The sequence below is a fragment of the Mobula hypostoma genome, chromosome 10 (assembly GCF_963921235.1).
Source record: "Mobula hypostoma chromosome 10, sMobHyp1.1, whole genome shotgun sequence".
Classification (NCBI taxonomy): Eukaryota; Metazoa; Chordata; class Chondrichthyes; order Myliobatiformes; family Myliobatidae; genus Mobula; species Mobula hypostoma.
This window is the reverse complement of record NC_086106.1, coordinates 80284925-80301323: the sequence shown is the minus strand read 5'-3', so window position 1 is coordinate 80301323 and position 16399 is coordinate 80284925. Positions and strand designations below refer to the sequence as shown.

General features: G+C 37.9%; 1 protein-coding gene across 10 annotated transcripts in view; it reads left to right on the top strand.

Moving 5' to 3' along the window:
- Window positions 1–16399, top strand: part of LOC134352982 (ecto-NOX disulfide-thiol exchanger 2-like) — a 265715-nt gene that overhangs the window by 213982 nt on the left and 35334 nt on the right. For all 10 annotated transcript variants that reach the window (XM_063060707.1, XM_063060703.1, XM_063060704.1 and 7 more), the window contains 2 exons: window positions 8929–9035; window positions 10799–10913. In XM_063060707.1, the coding sequence (XP_062916777.1) occupies window positions 8929–9035; window positions 10799–10913 (222 nt within the window). The remainder of the gene's footprint in view (window positions 1–8928; window positions 9036–10798; window positions 10914–16399) is intronic.

The following is a 16399-nucleotide window of genomic DNA, read 5'->3' as shown; positions in this document are numbered from 1 at the left end:
TGTAGCACTGTTCTGCTTACAAAGATAAGTACCAGGAGGGAGTTCAGTGGAGAGGGACGAATGGACAAAGGAGTCACGTAGGGAGCAATCCCTGCAGAAAGCAGAAAGTAGGGGGTAAAGGAAAGATGTGCTTGGTGATGGGATCCCTTTGGAGTTGGTGGAAGTTTCAGAGAGTTATGTGCTGGATGCAGAGGCTGGTGGGATAAGGACAAGAGAGACCCTATCCTTAGTAGGGTAGCGAGAGGATGGGGTAAGAGTAGATGTGCATGAAATGGAAGAGATGTGGTTGAGGGCAGCGTTGATGCTGGACAGCTTGCAATCGTTAAGGGAGCAATTAATTGAAAATTGTGTCAAGACATTTTACAGGAGAGTGCCAGGATAGAAGTCCGTCACCTGAAGCTTAATAGAAGTTGGATGATGTAACAAGACAATGATCCAAAAGGCAAGAGTAACTTAACAACAGAATGGCTTAAAAAGAAGAAAATTTCTGTTTTGGAATGGTCAAGTCAGAGTCCAGACCTTAACCCAATTGAGATGCTGTGGCCTGACCTGAACAGGGCTGTTCATGCAAGGTATCCCAGAAATATTGATGAATTGAAACAGTTTTGTATGGAGTAATGGTCTAAAATTCCTCCTTGTTGTGAAAATCTGATCAGCTACAGGAAATATTTGATGGTGGTTACTGCTGCTAAAGGAGATTTTGCCAGTTATTAAATATAGGGGTTCACATATTTTTTCCAGCCTGGACTGTGAATTATTAAACAATGTATTCAATAAGGACCTGAAAAGTACAATTCTGTATTATTAGTTTGGACACATTGTGCTTGTCTACTATTTTGGCTTAGATGGTCAGACCACATTTTATGAGTAATTAATGCTGAAAACTAGGTAACTGCAAGGGGTTCACAAACTTTTTCTTGCAACTGTATATTGAACTGCACCATGTCTCCACTTCTCATCTCATTAGCACTTGATGTGGTTTATAATCCAGAAATCACAACTCTGTAAGTACTGCTTTTAACTTTCTACCTAGCTCCCTAACATTACTTTGCAGAACCTCATCCCCTGCCTGTGGAGCGTCTTGGACCTCCAGGTGGTCCACAGCAGGGGTGATTGATAAGTTTGTGGCCTACAGTAGAGGGAGGTGAGCTATACAGCTCTCATTACATGCACATGCAGTTCAACTCTTTGAGTGAAAATGCAGAAAGTTTGAAGTTAATAACTTATCAATCACCCCTACTGTGGACCACCTCTGGAGGTCCAGGACACCGACTTCTACAAAGAAGGGATCCGTATGCTTCATGACCACTGGACTAAGTGTGTAAATGTAGGAAAAATAAACGTGCTAGGTTTTCTAAAATTGATTCCTTCTACCTTAGGCCACGAACTTATCAATCACCCCTACCCCTTGTATTCCAAACGAACAGAACTTAACATTATCTCCCATCCTTTTTATATATTAAAAAATTAAATTTGAAAAAATTTCAAGACAATTCTCATCCAAACAATTCAAATGCCCACTAGGCTATGAGAATTAGTTCTTACCCTTGATGTTAGTACAATTCTTAAGGTACCAAATGCCTTCCCTAACCGCCTTTAACAGCACCAGAGCTGGAGCTCCCTTCTTTGTGAGGCAGTCAGCTGGTTGTTCCTTTGTGGTTGGCCACAGAAGGTGATGAATTTTCTGTGCTTGGACAAGTTCTTTGATGCTGCTTATCTCTAGATGAAGCCTTTTCTCTGTGACTGACTTGGTGGATTTGATGGCAGCAACCAAAGAGTAGTTGTCTGTGGCACAAATTATTTGTTGACTGTTCTTCTTTGGGTCACCATGGAAAAGCTCAAAATAGTGTGACCAGAAAAACAGTATTGTCAATACCTTCAGACATTGCAAGGGTTTCTCCTGCCAGCATACTCCATTCAACTCTTTAAATCCTTTTTGATTGCCAACAAAGAGGTGAAATTCTTCCCTCTTCTCCCATCAGTACAATAAAATGTCCCCCTTGAGTACCTCCATCAGGAAGATTTCCAGGTGAGGCATCACTGAAGACAACGAGCCTCAGTGAGCTATCTTTTCCAAGCTGTTGAAACTTCAAGACTTTTTTCTGAATGAATTCTGCATACTATCTTGTTTGCCTCACATAAAGTTTGTACTGTGGTAATTTTTGTGCTGGATGCCAAGTTGCTGGCATCAAATGTCACGTCCGGTCTGCCCTGAATCTGACCTATTTTTGACCTAAGTTACTCAACGTCAGCTTCACTAAGGGGTGCATCCTGTTTTGTGGCACGTGAGGATTTCATGCAATTTGGCTGAAGGTTCCTGATGTAGCCTTCTTGGTGCAGTTGTATGTTCCGTCAACAGCAAGGATGCTTCATAGCAGAATCTGTCATGTTCCTCCCGTCCAATCTGAAAAACTGACTTTAGAAATGAGGGATAAGTGTTGTGGCAAAGTTTTGTGAGCCTCCATGTATGAAGTCATCTACCTAACATGCAAGTACTCCAATCACATGATGTCCTGAATCTTGCCAGTTTAAAAAAAACAGCTGGACCCACTTGTGACATCTTTCCACCTGTTTTCAACATTTTTTCCTTGCTCCAGTTCATGTAGGTCTACAGCTACTGTTTCATTGTATTCAGATGCTAGTGGAAGACCAACCTCAGGCTTAGGCTTAGGCTTGGGCTTGGGCTTTCTTAACTTTTGGCATGTCTCACAGCTGTAAATTTTCTGCTTTAGAATGGAAAAATAATCTCCGTCTTTGTTTCCTAACTGCTCAAACTGCTTGTGAAGCAACAATTTGCATTTCTCATCTATGGTCATGTTTTGTGTAACAGTTCTTCATTCTCACAATGATTCTCAGTAATGTCTTTATCTAGAATAGTTCACACAGTAATGTCCGGAGCTGGTGAGCTGAAGAGACACGGGCTGTTGAAACATTGTTGCTTGGTCATTCTCCATATCCAGTACTGTTCCTGCTTCCTTTAGGAAAGATTTACTCAAGAGTAATAGAATGTTTACTGGAACCATCTCCCTTTCAATGTAGCACTTTGTCTGCCCTATTTTTGAGACAATTTTCACTCTTTTGGTGGAACGTACAATTTTTCCATCTCCAAATTTGAATGCTTTGTTCCTAGGTGTATCTGTGTTCACCAGTTTCTGCCCTTCATTCTGGATTAGTTCACTTTCAAGCCATTTTTCTCCACTCGCTGTGTGTGTCCATGCTGTATTAATAACAGCAGATCCTAGAGATTCTATCATCAAAACCTCTGCCTCAGATATCCCTGCATTAGTAAGTGATTCCTTCGTAAACAATGTGCCATTCTTCTCCATCTTGAGGTTTGTTATTTTCTTCAGTTAGCCTGACTTGTTCGGTTCTGTGCAGACAGTTTCTTGCCCAGTGGTAAATACTTTGACATACTGCACATTTTGATCTCCTACCGTACTTGTTTGTTACATTTGTACCAGGTAATGGGTCCCTCTGTGATCTATGCTTGCAAAACTCTTGTTTCTACTCAGAGAAGTATGCAGTTTCCTGATTCAAACTAATCCCAACCGTTGTCTAGCAGCCTTTTCTCCAAAAACCCTCTTCAGTGCTGATTTCATAGATGCATATGAAAGTTCTGTGCATGCAGTTAACGTGTCCTTTATGTCTAGACACATAGTTTCCAACAATTTAACAGTTAATACAGCATCAGGAAGTTCCATTTTGGACTTACGCATGAGACTGCACTTTTGTTCAAAATCAGTAATAGAATCAGCCATAGTTTTAGAATTGTCTCTGTAAATTTTGTCGAAGTCTGAATATGCCTCATAAATCCGATCCTTTTCCTCCTTCAAAAAAAGCAGTCAAGTGTATTTTTCAGCATATTCATACCGTCATCTTTGTTCAAGTCTTCCACTGAAATTCTCATCATGGTCCCTCTTGCTTTTCCTGAAAGCAACAACGCAACAGCCAAGGCTTGCTTTGCCTTCTCCAGTTCCGTAACATGAGTCCGTATTCCAATTTCGTTTTTCCAGCTTTCGTAAGGCTTGCTCTCGCCAAATGTCAGCAGGTACCTGTAACTGGTAACCCTCCTCTGCTTCTACAGTTAATGTCCAAACAACAAGGACATGTTTTTCTTTTGCTCAAACAACATCACTTTCAATGTCTCCAATCGATACCTTGGGCTGCCACCTTTACATTCCACAATTCCCCCTTCTCCCTCATGTACGCGCATAACAAGGAGAATGCACATGTGTACTAAATACTTATGTAGCCCAAATGAGCAGAACTTAACATGGCCACAGGGGAATCTAGTCAGGGGAGTCTGACTACCCCATGCTCCCCCCCCCCCATTTCTCCTTGTGGTCACCCTATAAGTTATCTGTACATATAAAGTATGACTGTGTCGCTAACATTCTCATCTATGATAGCCTCAGCCTCCATATGATCCTAAGTACATTCATCTGTGCCTCCAGTTCCCTGACCTGGTCTGACAGGACCTGCTGCTGGTGTACTTCCCACAGATGTAGTCACCAGGGAATCTGAGTTTCCCGACTTCCCACATCTTGCAGGAGGAGCCCTGACCGCCACTTCGTGCAGGCTAAGTCATATGTCACATAACAACAGAAAAATAAAAATCTTAAATGTTCCTACTGCCACTTACCTGTGCCTCATGACCAAAGCCTCAACTCCCCACTCCATGCCATTTGACCTTGCCTTTCCCTTATTGGCTGATTTGGCCGAGTTGCCACACGATCAAAAATAACTTTTAAAAATTATGCTAGCTTTTACCCTCCGTTTCTCTGCCAGCTGCTTGCTTGCTCCCTCCCCACAACTCCCTTTCCCATCCTGATCTGATTTATAAGAATGTTGCTAGGGCTGGAGAATTTTAATTATGTCTGGCTGTTTCCTTTTGTAGTCAATTCAAAATATGTAAAACTTAGGGCTTAAAAACTGATCTATTCCTCAGCTAAAAAGACAGTAACCTGGCAACATAAATGTAAGTTAGTAGTTAGGAACAGAAAGGCATTATTAACTTTTTTAAAGGTACATAGTTCTGTAGGTATCTGGTGCTCATTATTTGAAAGGGTCACAAAGACAGAAATCAGTATAAAATTTAAAAGTAACATGAATATTTATCATGTGCTGTAACCCAAAGTCTACAGAACTAGAGATGGGATGTGGAATTATTCTATATTTAGAGAGGCGTGAATGGGGAAGAATGACTTAAATATTTTTTTCTTAGAGATTCAGTGTGTTTAATTTTTGATGTTTGCTTCAAGTATTTTTTATATTTTCCATTCCACATCATTCTTTTGGGTTTTAACATGTGGCACTTTAGTCACCTTCACCTTTCTTCGACATCTAGATGATGTCTAAACTTCCAGTTTCCATATTTGCTGTGGTCTCTTGTAAGTGATTATGTTAGCTACCATTTCCTGTCTACACATAATTTCAAAAATTCTTTTGACTAGTCAATCTCACTGGTCACATGTAGAATGCTATGCGTTGGTCTATACAACCACAGTGGATTCCAATGGTACACTGACGTGCTCCAATTTTGCTGACAAAGCCTTGCTCTCCATTGCCAAATAAAAAGGTTGTTTTATACTTAATACTTTTAAATTGTTTCTAGCTGAGGCAGAGTAACTTAATAAGAAAAGTATCTTAACTTCCCCTATGCCTCCATGCCCATTAAGATCAGTGAAACCTCAGACCTGCTACCTGGTCTAAGTTATTTCTCCAGGGAAATGGTGGGAAATACCATGCTTGGGTTCCGAGTACAGTGGCAGGATAAAAAGACATTCTCAATCTGCCAGTGGGTTCTAGGTGCCGTTCTTAAAGTTTTCAAAACTAAAAATAAAATTAAATGATATATCACCAATGGAGTAAATTAAAATGTTACTGAATCACTGTCACAAATATGATTAACTTCCTCCAGAAAAGTGCGTCTCCATATCATCCAATGTTTTAGTCACAATGCACAGTACAGATCACCTCTATGGCATTTCTAGTGTACCACAGACCCAAATGTTACACTAATATTTTTTTTAAACAGAGAAGAGGACACTTTTTGTTGAGAATAATAGTTTCAAATAATTTTCTGTTTTAGTCTGTTGAATGGGTGGTAAACAATGATCTAAATTCTAAATAGTTTCCCTATCTTTTAGCTTCTACAATTCCACTTGATTTAAAAAAAATAAGATGAGCTTATTTCAAAACTTAAAGTTAATTGCACATATTTAACAAGTAACTCTATCGTTGGGGGAAGTTTATACCAGTTATAATGAAATCTCCTCCCATTCCTGTCATCCAGCATTCTCACTCTTCCAACCTATTTTCTCCTACCCACTGAACCAGTTTTAGGTTCCACCATTGTATGCATCGCTCCTCATTTGAGAATAGCCTTTGTCATATCTTCCATATTTCTGAGAATGCAAATCTGTAGTATACTGCTTTAAACTTACCCATGGTGAAGTATTCAATATGTAAGAAAAGATGGGGATAATGCAGTTTAAATTCTGCTCATGAAAATAACGAAATTTGTCAGTAAATGCAATTTTTAACCATTTCTGGTTACTATCCGGCATACTTATTTAATGGAAACTGTACTCATTAATTAGCTGAAAGTTCCCTTTAGCTATTATTGAACTTGTGTTTAATGCTGTTAAATTTGCAAGGTGTGGGATCTTGATCTGGACAACAAAACTGGTCACCTCAGTGTGTTAATGCAATACAACTTATTGATGCTACTGATTGCAGGGTAGAATATTGATGGTAGAAAGAATGAATATTTAAGTTAACTGCATTGGATGCCCTAGATGTTATCATTCCATTTGGGTGTTATTGCATTTGCACTCATCCAGCCAAGTGGAGAGCATTCTATCAAGGCTGTCATGTGCCTAATGGATTGTAATAAAAAGCTTTATGGGATTGCAAAGTGGGCCACTTGCTGTTAAGTAATCTACATCCAGTCCTCTCTTGCACTCAGTACAAAGGTGCAGAATTTGATATAATGTAGGTTGTATCATTGAATATCAAAAGGATATGGATGATCATTCCAGAGTACTTGTATAGAATGAACATTGCATATTACTTATCAGCCAACTTTGATTTTTATCTAGGTGTTGATGTAGACAGACATCAAATGCTGCTTTAAATAAGGCACTACTGGTAGAATTAAACAATGTACAATCACCAACAAAATTTTCACTTTATACCTTTAGATATTTTAAATGAAATCAAATATTCTATTTGATGCTTACTTCCTGAAATATTAATCCCTTTCTTTCTTGATGTGTTTTTCACCTTCACGTCTGCAGCCTTTCTCTCTGACACAGCTTATGTATGTGTGTCATCCTAGGATGTATCTCAGCATCTATAAAACTGTGCCTCCAAACAATAATTGGAATCCCAGATCTCTTCATCAGGTTCAATTTTTTATTATATATTACATATTGATTAATTTCTCACTTCAACTTTCTCTTCTCTGGAGTAAATCACAAGATCATAAGATTGAAGCAGAATTAGGCCATTTGACCTATCAAACCTGCTCAGCAATTTGATCATGGCTGATTAATTTTCTCTCTCAAGCACTTTCTCCTCCCTTCTTCCTGTAACTTTTGATGACCTTACTAATTAAGTGCTTATCAACTTCCACTTTAAATATACCAAGTGACTGCTTAATATAGTGACCAGATTTGTACATAGTATCCCTTTATGAATTGTATTCCACATCGTTTGTTTCTTCAGCTATCAATCGATGTGCTATTCTTTGATCCATCTTCCCTCTTTATTTGTTTTGCAATTATATCAAAATTAATCTCAATCCATCAATATTGTTTTTTAGGAAGAGGAATGATCATGAGGTCAAAATATATGTTGGCAGTAAATTTTCAATAAATGAACAATGAATTAACTTCCATTTTCCAAACTTTACTATTTCTATCCTAGTGGATGTTCAAATATCACTGGATCTCAGTGCATAGTAAAGCGTACTTCTGGTAGGAGAGGATAAATTAGAGCAATGTTACCTCAGGTATTCTTGAATGCAACTTTGGAAGCATTTAACAGCAGCAGTGGCACCAAGGATTTTGAGCAGCTTTTCTTCCCACCCTTAATGCTGTGCATGATCTGAGGAGTTAAAGAGAGTGGAAGAGTATAGAATACATAGATTTATATGGTTTCACTTGAAACAAAATATATGCTTGTAAATTAAATCCAGGTGTTTCCAAATGGATCTCAACACTTCCTTACAGAATCTTCATGTCCTCAGCACTTCCTACGTTACTTCAGTCTTAAACCATCCTGCTGGTTTTGCCGTCTGCTCCAGTGTATTACTGGTGCCTAAGAGTTGAGCAGTTTCGACTTTCAAAAGTCACTTTAGTTTCCTAAACCCCTCCCCCATGTATGGTTATCTTTTCTTATTTTCTATGGTAGTAGGATAGATTTTATTTTTCTTCACTGCTTTGAGTTCTGTATAAAATATCATTTAATGTAAGTTATTAGATGTATGCAGATTTTGCTGACAACGCAGAAAATTAATAATTGGTAAAAGTCCAGCTGCTTTTGTTCAACTGAAGTTACAACATTGTAGTGAAAGTCAAATCATGATTATAAGAAACGATTCCAGCTCATGTCATTCTATTTTAAAGAGCTGTTTTCTTAGTAGAACAGTGTAAGTTTGATTCTTAATGTTTAGAGATATAATATATATATATTTTTAAAATTGTAAAAACAGTGGGCATTGAACCTGAAGAAGGTACGTACTCACCTACAAAGTTCTGCAAAGTAAGTATGTGTTCGGGTCACTTAACACTGATCACAGAAGTGCACTGATCATGATAGCCTGCTTGCCTGCTGACTCCCTTCCTCTTTTACTTCTCTACTCCTCACTTAATGCCTGGTGGGACCATAAACTGGGTTGTTTGACTCCTTTGTTCACCAAAGTTGAGCAGATTGTCTCCGTTTTCCACTCTGCCTCCAAGCAAAAGGCGTGGGACCATTTCTCAAAAGCTCAACGCAAGAATCTGCATATGTGGCGAAAACAAGCAGAGGTTAGTAATTTTCTAATTCTATCATTTTTCAGTGTGCATATACAATTTCAAGAGAGTGTCTAAATTTTTGCAAACAGAACATAATCTGGTTTATCTGTGGGTGGGATGGGAACAATCGGTAAAAATATTTTAGCCAACCTAAGCATATTATTGCTGGAGGAATTGGATACCTTTCTGGCCACTGTGCTATCATTAAGCCCTTCCAAGTTTGCTCATTTACGCACCTGTCTCAGGGACATTAGAAATTATATTAAAACTAATATAACTTTTTTACTTCAAAGAAAGAAGTTTTGGCTTAGTAGAATATATTTTATTCAAATCTATTTTACAACTGTCAGTCACTCTGCTAACATACTGTGCTAGCATTTTTTCTTGCATTGTAAATTGGAGTGACATTAAAATATTATTAAATATAATTTCAAAAGTAAATTATTTTGTTTTCCATACAGTCACTTGGAATTAATAATACAGTAGGTTGAAAAATTGTCCTTGGTTGCTTGTGCTAAACATGCAATATTGCATTAGATGCATAATGTATACAATGCCTGATAAAGTTGATATTATGCATTTACTGCAAGCATCAAGAATAAATTTCTACCCACTTTATTCATGAGGGTTTTTACAACTAAGGTAAGTTAATACATTTTGGTTCATCCACAATTACATGGTGGGAGACGATACAGTTTATGTTCATTGGTATTCTTTGTCATATTTTCCTTTAAGAAAAAATAGCTGCCTCTTATTTGTCATTGTTAGCCCAAAATTTTAAATGTAGAGGTACCACATCTGTAAAAGTATTTAATCCTTAATTAACACTGTTCCAGTCATCCCTCCCACCTCTGCAGAAAATTGGTGAGTACAAATTGAACAAATTTCTAAAAGAGTTCAAGGGTAGAATTTATGGTGGATAAATTGACCTTAGTAAGTAAGGTGTGTCTCATTCCACTCAATTCTTGGGCTTTCACCTTGTGTTCCTCTATAATGACCGGGCCTCCAAAGGTAAGTAGATTTTCAATAACATTTACATCCGCCATGTTTGAAGTGTTTCACTCGGAAGAAATAGGGTAAATTGAATTTTTAGACCAAAGGAATGTGCGGTAAGCCCATGTGGAGTCGAGCCCAAATGCTGAAGGACTGCTGACTGTTTACAGTTAGACTTAAAGCTAATAAGAAGACAAAGCAAAGGTGATTATATACTGCTCAGGGCTAATAAAGAGGAACATTCAAAAGTTAAGGAAAGGGATTATCTGTTCACTTTTCTAAAGAACAAACAAGCAATTCATTATGTGGTAGATTGTAAGAATCGTATAACTGGTTTTCAGGAAGATTGAATTTTACCAATCTTACCTTGACTACAAATAATATGGGATCTCTGTTTCATTAACCCCTTCAATATGACCTAAACCATTCTTGCCTACTTGTTTCATTATTACTCTATCTTAAACTTTTACACGTTCTTCCTTTTAAAATTACAGGCATTTATAGACAGATTTGTGTTACATTTGTCATCTTCTAAAATCATTCAGTTATTTTGCTTATGTGTTCACAAATTGTGTTCTGCAATTTTCAGGTTTCAAACACAATTTTTTTTTTCAAATAGCAAATATTTGGAAGATTGTTCCCTTGCTGCTTATGGAAGCCTCTGAAATTTAAGCATACATGTGAAAAGTAGATGGCAAATAAATGCCATTGGAATAACGGCCAGTTCTACTTATGTGATGTTCCTTTTGAAATCAATCAGTAGCTTTTTTCCAATTCTACAGGAAATTCGTAACATCCATAATGATGAGCTAATGAGTATTCGTCGTGAAGAAGAAATGGAGATGTCTGACGAAGATACGGAAGAAATGCAAGCAAACAAAATTACAGATGAATCAGGTATGAAGTCCTGCAGTAACCAATTTTTTTCTGTTTCTTTTAGAATTCAGCAATTATTTGGGTAAAGCAGTTAAACGCCAGTTAAGATCTTGAAGAAAAAGTGTCACATTGAACAATCACAATACATTGCATTTATATTGTAACTTTAAAATAGTCATATACCCAAAGCAGTTCACAGGAGTGTAACTAGTAAATTAATACCTTGCCAAAGATGAAAATACTTGGCTTAAATTTTTGGAATGAAGTAATTTTGAAGCTATCAGTGCTTACTATTCTAATGGATGAAATATAGCAGCAACTACTGAGGTACAGACATGTAAAATCAAATGCGGAAGCCTGAAAGTTGCTGATGATGATTCACTAGAGATTAAATGACCTTACAATCTGTCCCAAAGTAATCTTCAGTAATTCCGCTAATAGATGAGAACTTTGGGTAGCAATGAGTGAAACTATAAAAAAAAATGCTGTGAAAGTGTTGCACATTGTTGCTTGTGCTATATTTCAGCTTTTTTCATCATGAATTAGGGCATTTAAGTATTTAATAACCTGATCACCTTTTTAAAAATTGTATGTCTCTCCATCAGATAAATATTTAAAAATCATAGTAATTTTAGAATTTCATTTTTGCAACTTATGATACCTTAGCAGTTTCTGTAATTGCATTCTAATCTGTGCTCTGCAAAATGATTTCAGAAAATTATGCTATTTAATTTCTCATTTTAATTCTGGATCGCTTCAGTGTAATTGCCTTCTTAGCTTTATAGCATCATTTCTGAATACCAGTGGTTTCTTTAACTGATCCGATATCTTATGGTCCACTCTAAACTGTATTCTGATTGAAACCGATACCGATACTGATGCAGGTGAAGCTCATCCACAAAAATTACCAGGTGCTTGTTGTAATAAACAAACTGTGACCTTGGCTGCTACTACTACAGAGACAGAGGAATAGTCGATGTTTTCAGTTAAAACTCTACATCTTTATATCATGTCCTATTATAATGTCTTGACCTAAAATTTTAACTAACCTTCTGCCTTCACAGATGCTGCTTGATCTGCTGAGTTTCCCCAACAGTACTTTTTTCACTCCAGATTACAGCTTTTACAGTCTTTTGTGTCACTAGATCTTTGACAGCTTTCTTCCAAATCAGCACTGCTAGGATATTAGGATGAGTGATTCAAAACTTAGTTAAAGAGGGAGGCAGAGATATTTAGTTGATTCAAAAATTTTATTTGTGCATTTGAGTAAAAGTGAAAAGGAGCAACATGGATATAAAATTAGCTAAGGGATGAAATCAAAGTTTTATTCATTACATGAAGGTGTTGCTCAAAAGACGAGAGTCATAAGGTCTTAAATCAGGGGCACTGGTTCTTCGGCCCATCAAGCTCATGCAAACATCAAGCACGCATTTACTCAAATCCTACAGTAATTGCATTTTATTCTTCCCATATTTCCACCAACTCTTTCTAAGTTGCACCACTCACTTGCACACCAGGGGAAGTTAAAGTGGCCAGTTGTCCTATCAACATTCACAAGATATCATACCTCTGTGACATGGGAACCAACCAAAGCACATGGAGGATACTCATGAGGCACATACCCATATGCCTGGTGACAACAGATTTCATCCTTACAGTAATTCTGCTTTTGCCTTTGACAAACCCAAGTCTCTGACCAGATCACTTAACTCAGTTTGAGTAGTCAGATGAGGCTCACTTGACATAAAGGGTTCAATGTCTGTATCAGTATCAGTGTCGTTTTTCATTCTTGGCTCATGCATCATGGCATCTTTGTCTGCCTCCTCTAGACTCCATGTGTTTGCTGACTTTGGTACTGAAAGGCTATCATCATGCAGACTTTAGAGTACCTCTGGGCCAAGCTCTAAGATCAACAGTGCATGTTGTGCAACAAATGTAAGGAACCCAGGCTTTGTCTTGGTCGCCAATTTTAGAACCCAAATTAGAACTCATAGGCTTTCTTAATAAGAGGAGTCATGCTCCATCTTTTGAGATTTAAGCATATACTTGCCACAAATATAACAGCGTATCATAGCTGTTGCAACATTGGTGAGACATTTTGCTATCACAGATACTCCTGAAAATACAATTACTTTATTATAATGAATGCACACAATATGCTATGCATGTAGAGCATGTGTATCAACGTGATCACAAACCAGTACACATGTAAACACAATGCATAGAATGATGTGTGAGTGATCCTTTAATAGCCTTTCTAAAACCTGTCCTGCCATGCAGCATCTACCCTACCTAAGCATGCCCAGGCCTCTCTGGACAAGATGGAAAACTTCTCAGCTTACATTGTGGGTAATATTTTAATTGACGTGATTTATGAATTTAAATAATAAATGCAGGCAATTTCATAAAAATGTTGCATGATAGGAAAAGTTCATGGTGAATTTCATGATCAGCAACCCAAAATCCATAAGGTGCACCCAAAAGTATTCCGGAAGCAAAATCTTTGTTGTCTAATGATGGTCGGACCAAGATTCTTGACTCTGGATGTCATTCAGCTCCTGCCAGTTCATTAATTGTCATCAGTGAAGGTTGCGCATGCCAAACCACTGGAATACACATACATTTGTGCGTAAAATGTCAACGTTTGATATTGAAAGTGGTTTATTGGCAGCATTAGAACCATTGACTTTTCAGCAATGCAATTTTGTTTCAGTTTTGTCTTTAACCAAAGGCAGCTGTTCGACTTTTGCTCTCTAGAGTGATATCATGGCATTGGAAAGTCAGCTGTAACAGGCACTTCACCTGGTGATAATAGCAAGAGTTTTGTAGCAATAAAAGGAAACTGGAGGCCATAACATCAAATCTGTGGAAACTTGCATCCAAAAGTGGAGTTGTTCACTGCAAGCCTTGAAAGTCACAGATGTGATTTCACCATCTGTAGTACTTTACATGGTTACGTCTCTGAAGTGCATCCATATCAGTGTTCTCAGCTATATTTGTGGTTAATTACACCCATAAGATCAGATTGTACTTCATAAGACCATAAGATACAGGAGCAGAATTAGGCCATTTGGCCCCTTGAGTCTGTTCCGTCTATTCTGAGGCTCTGGTCTTAGACTCCCCCACCATAGGAAACATCCTCTCCGTATCTACTCTATCGAGGCCCTTCAATATTCAGTTGGTTTCAATGTGGTCACCTCTCATTCTTCTGAATTCCAGTGAGTAGAGGCCCAGAACCATCAAACACTCCTCATATGACAAGCCTTTCAATCTAAAATCATTTTTGTGAACCTCCTTTGAACACTCTCCAATTTCAGCACATTCTTTCTTAGATGAGGGGCTGAAAACTGCTCACAGTACACTAAGTGAGACCTCAGCCGTGCTTTATAAAGCTTCAACATTACATCCTTGCTTTATATTTTCAGACCTCAAAATGAATGCTAATTTCATACTTGCCTTCCTCAGCATCGACTCAACCTGCAACTGAACCTTCAGGGAATCCTGCACAAGGACTCCCAAGTCCCTTTGCACCTAAGATTTTTGAATTTTCTCTACGTTTAGGAAATAGTCTACACTTTTATTTCTTCTACCAAAGAGCATGACCATACACTTCCTGACACTGTATTCCATCTCCCATTTCTTTGCCCATTCTACTTATCTGACTGAGCCCTTCTGTAGCCTCTCTACTTCCACAAAACTAGCTGCCCCTCCACCTATCCACCTGTCTGCAAACTTGGTCACAAAGCCATGAATTCCATCATCCATATCATTAAAAAGATGCAGTCCTAACAAGACCCCTGTGGAACACCACTAGTCACTGGCAGCCAACTGGAAAAGGCGCCCTTTATTCCCACTGTTTGCCTCCTGCCAATGCTGTATCCATGCTAGAATCTTTCCCATAATACCATGGGCTCTTAACTTGTTAAGCAGCCTCATGAGTGGCACCTTGTCAAAGGCCTTCTGAAAATCCAGGTTCGCAACATCCACCGATTCTTCTTTGTCTGTTCTGCTTGTTATTTTATTGCTGTATGCTAGATGGATAGCTGATAATGAACAATCCTGGGTGAATAATTTTAAAATTCTGTTAAAACAGCGTGACACTGGAAAATATGTATGGGTAAGTAGTGTGCATTTTAATCGTGACTCGGCCTCAGGCAGTTGATCTCGAGGCCTCAGTGTCAAAGGCATTTGAACTGCTAATAGATGTCTCATGATCAGAGACGTTTTACATGAATGATTTAACATTTTTAATGACTTAAAATAAAATAATATGAAATTTATCTTAAAAGCTAGAAATTATCTTTAAAAATTAAGTACACCTAGTAAAAACTACTCACTTGCACTTAGCTTTCTGATGTGAACCGGCATCTGATCTCCTGCCAGTTCTTAACTCTTGTTGCACAAAACACATGAATGTTTAAGTATGCAATAGCTATTATTTCACCAAATCAAGTTCTGTTCAGTGTATCTTGTTTTAATTTAGTTTGCAGCATTAGCTGTTTTCCTTTTGATCATTGTTCAACCTTTTGCTGACTTGTTTAGCTGTGTTTTTTCTTTAATAAATGACCTACATCACACATAGCTTTTTTTATATAAGGAAACATCTATTCTATTTACAGAAATCTGAAGAAAACAAAATTCCTTGAATACTTTTATTGAAACGTTCTAGTGAATTAAGAACACAGCTGCACAAAGAAACAGATGCCATTAGAAACAATGGCGTTGTCATAGAACCATCGAGCTCTACAGCATAGAAGTAGGCCCTTTGGTGCATCTAGTCAGTGCTGAACTATTATTCTGACTTATCCCATTGACCTGCACCTGCATCATACCCTTCCCATCCAAGTACTTATAAAAACTTCTCTTGAATATTTAAATGTAAGCTACATCCACCAGTTCTGCTGCTGGCTCATTGCACACTTTCACCATCCTCTGAGTGAAGAAGTTGCCCCTCATGTTCCTCTTAAATATTTCTCTTTTCACCCTTAAACTATGACCTCTAGTTCTAGTCTTACCCAACCACAGTTGGAAAAGCCTGATTGCATTTACCCTATTTATACCCCTCATAATCTTGTATATCTCTATCAAATCTCCCCTCATTTTTCTACACTCCAGCGGATAAAATTGAAACCTATTCAACCTTTCCCTATAAACCAGGTCCACAAGTTCCAGCAGCATCCTTGAATTTTCTGTAACTTATTTCAACCTTACTGATATCTTTCCTTTAGGTAGGTGACCAGAGCTGCACACAGTACTCCAAATTAGGCCTCACCATCATCCTATACAATTTCGACAGAATATCACACTCTTGTACTCAATATTTCGATTTATGAAGGCCAATGTGCCAAAAGCTTTGCTTATGACCCAGTCTAACTGTGACACCACTTTCAAGGAGTTATGGATCTGTATTCCCTTTGTTCTGCTCAGACTGCTCAGTTCCTGACCATTCACTCTGTATGTCCTACCTTAGTTTGTCCTCACAAAGTGCAACACCTCACACTTGTGTG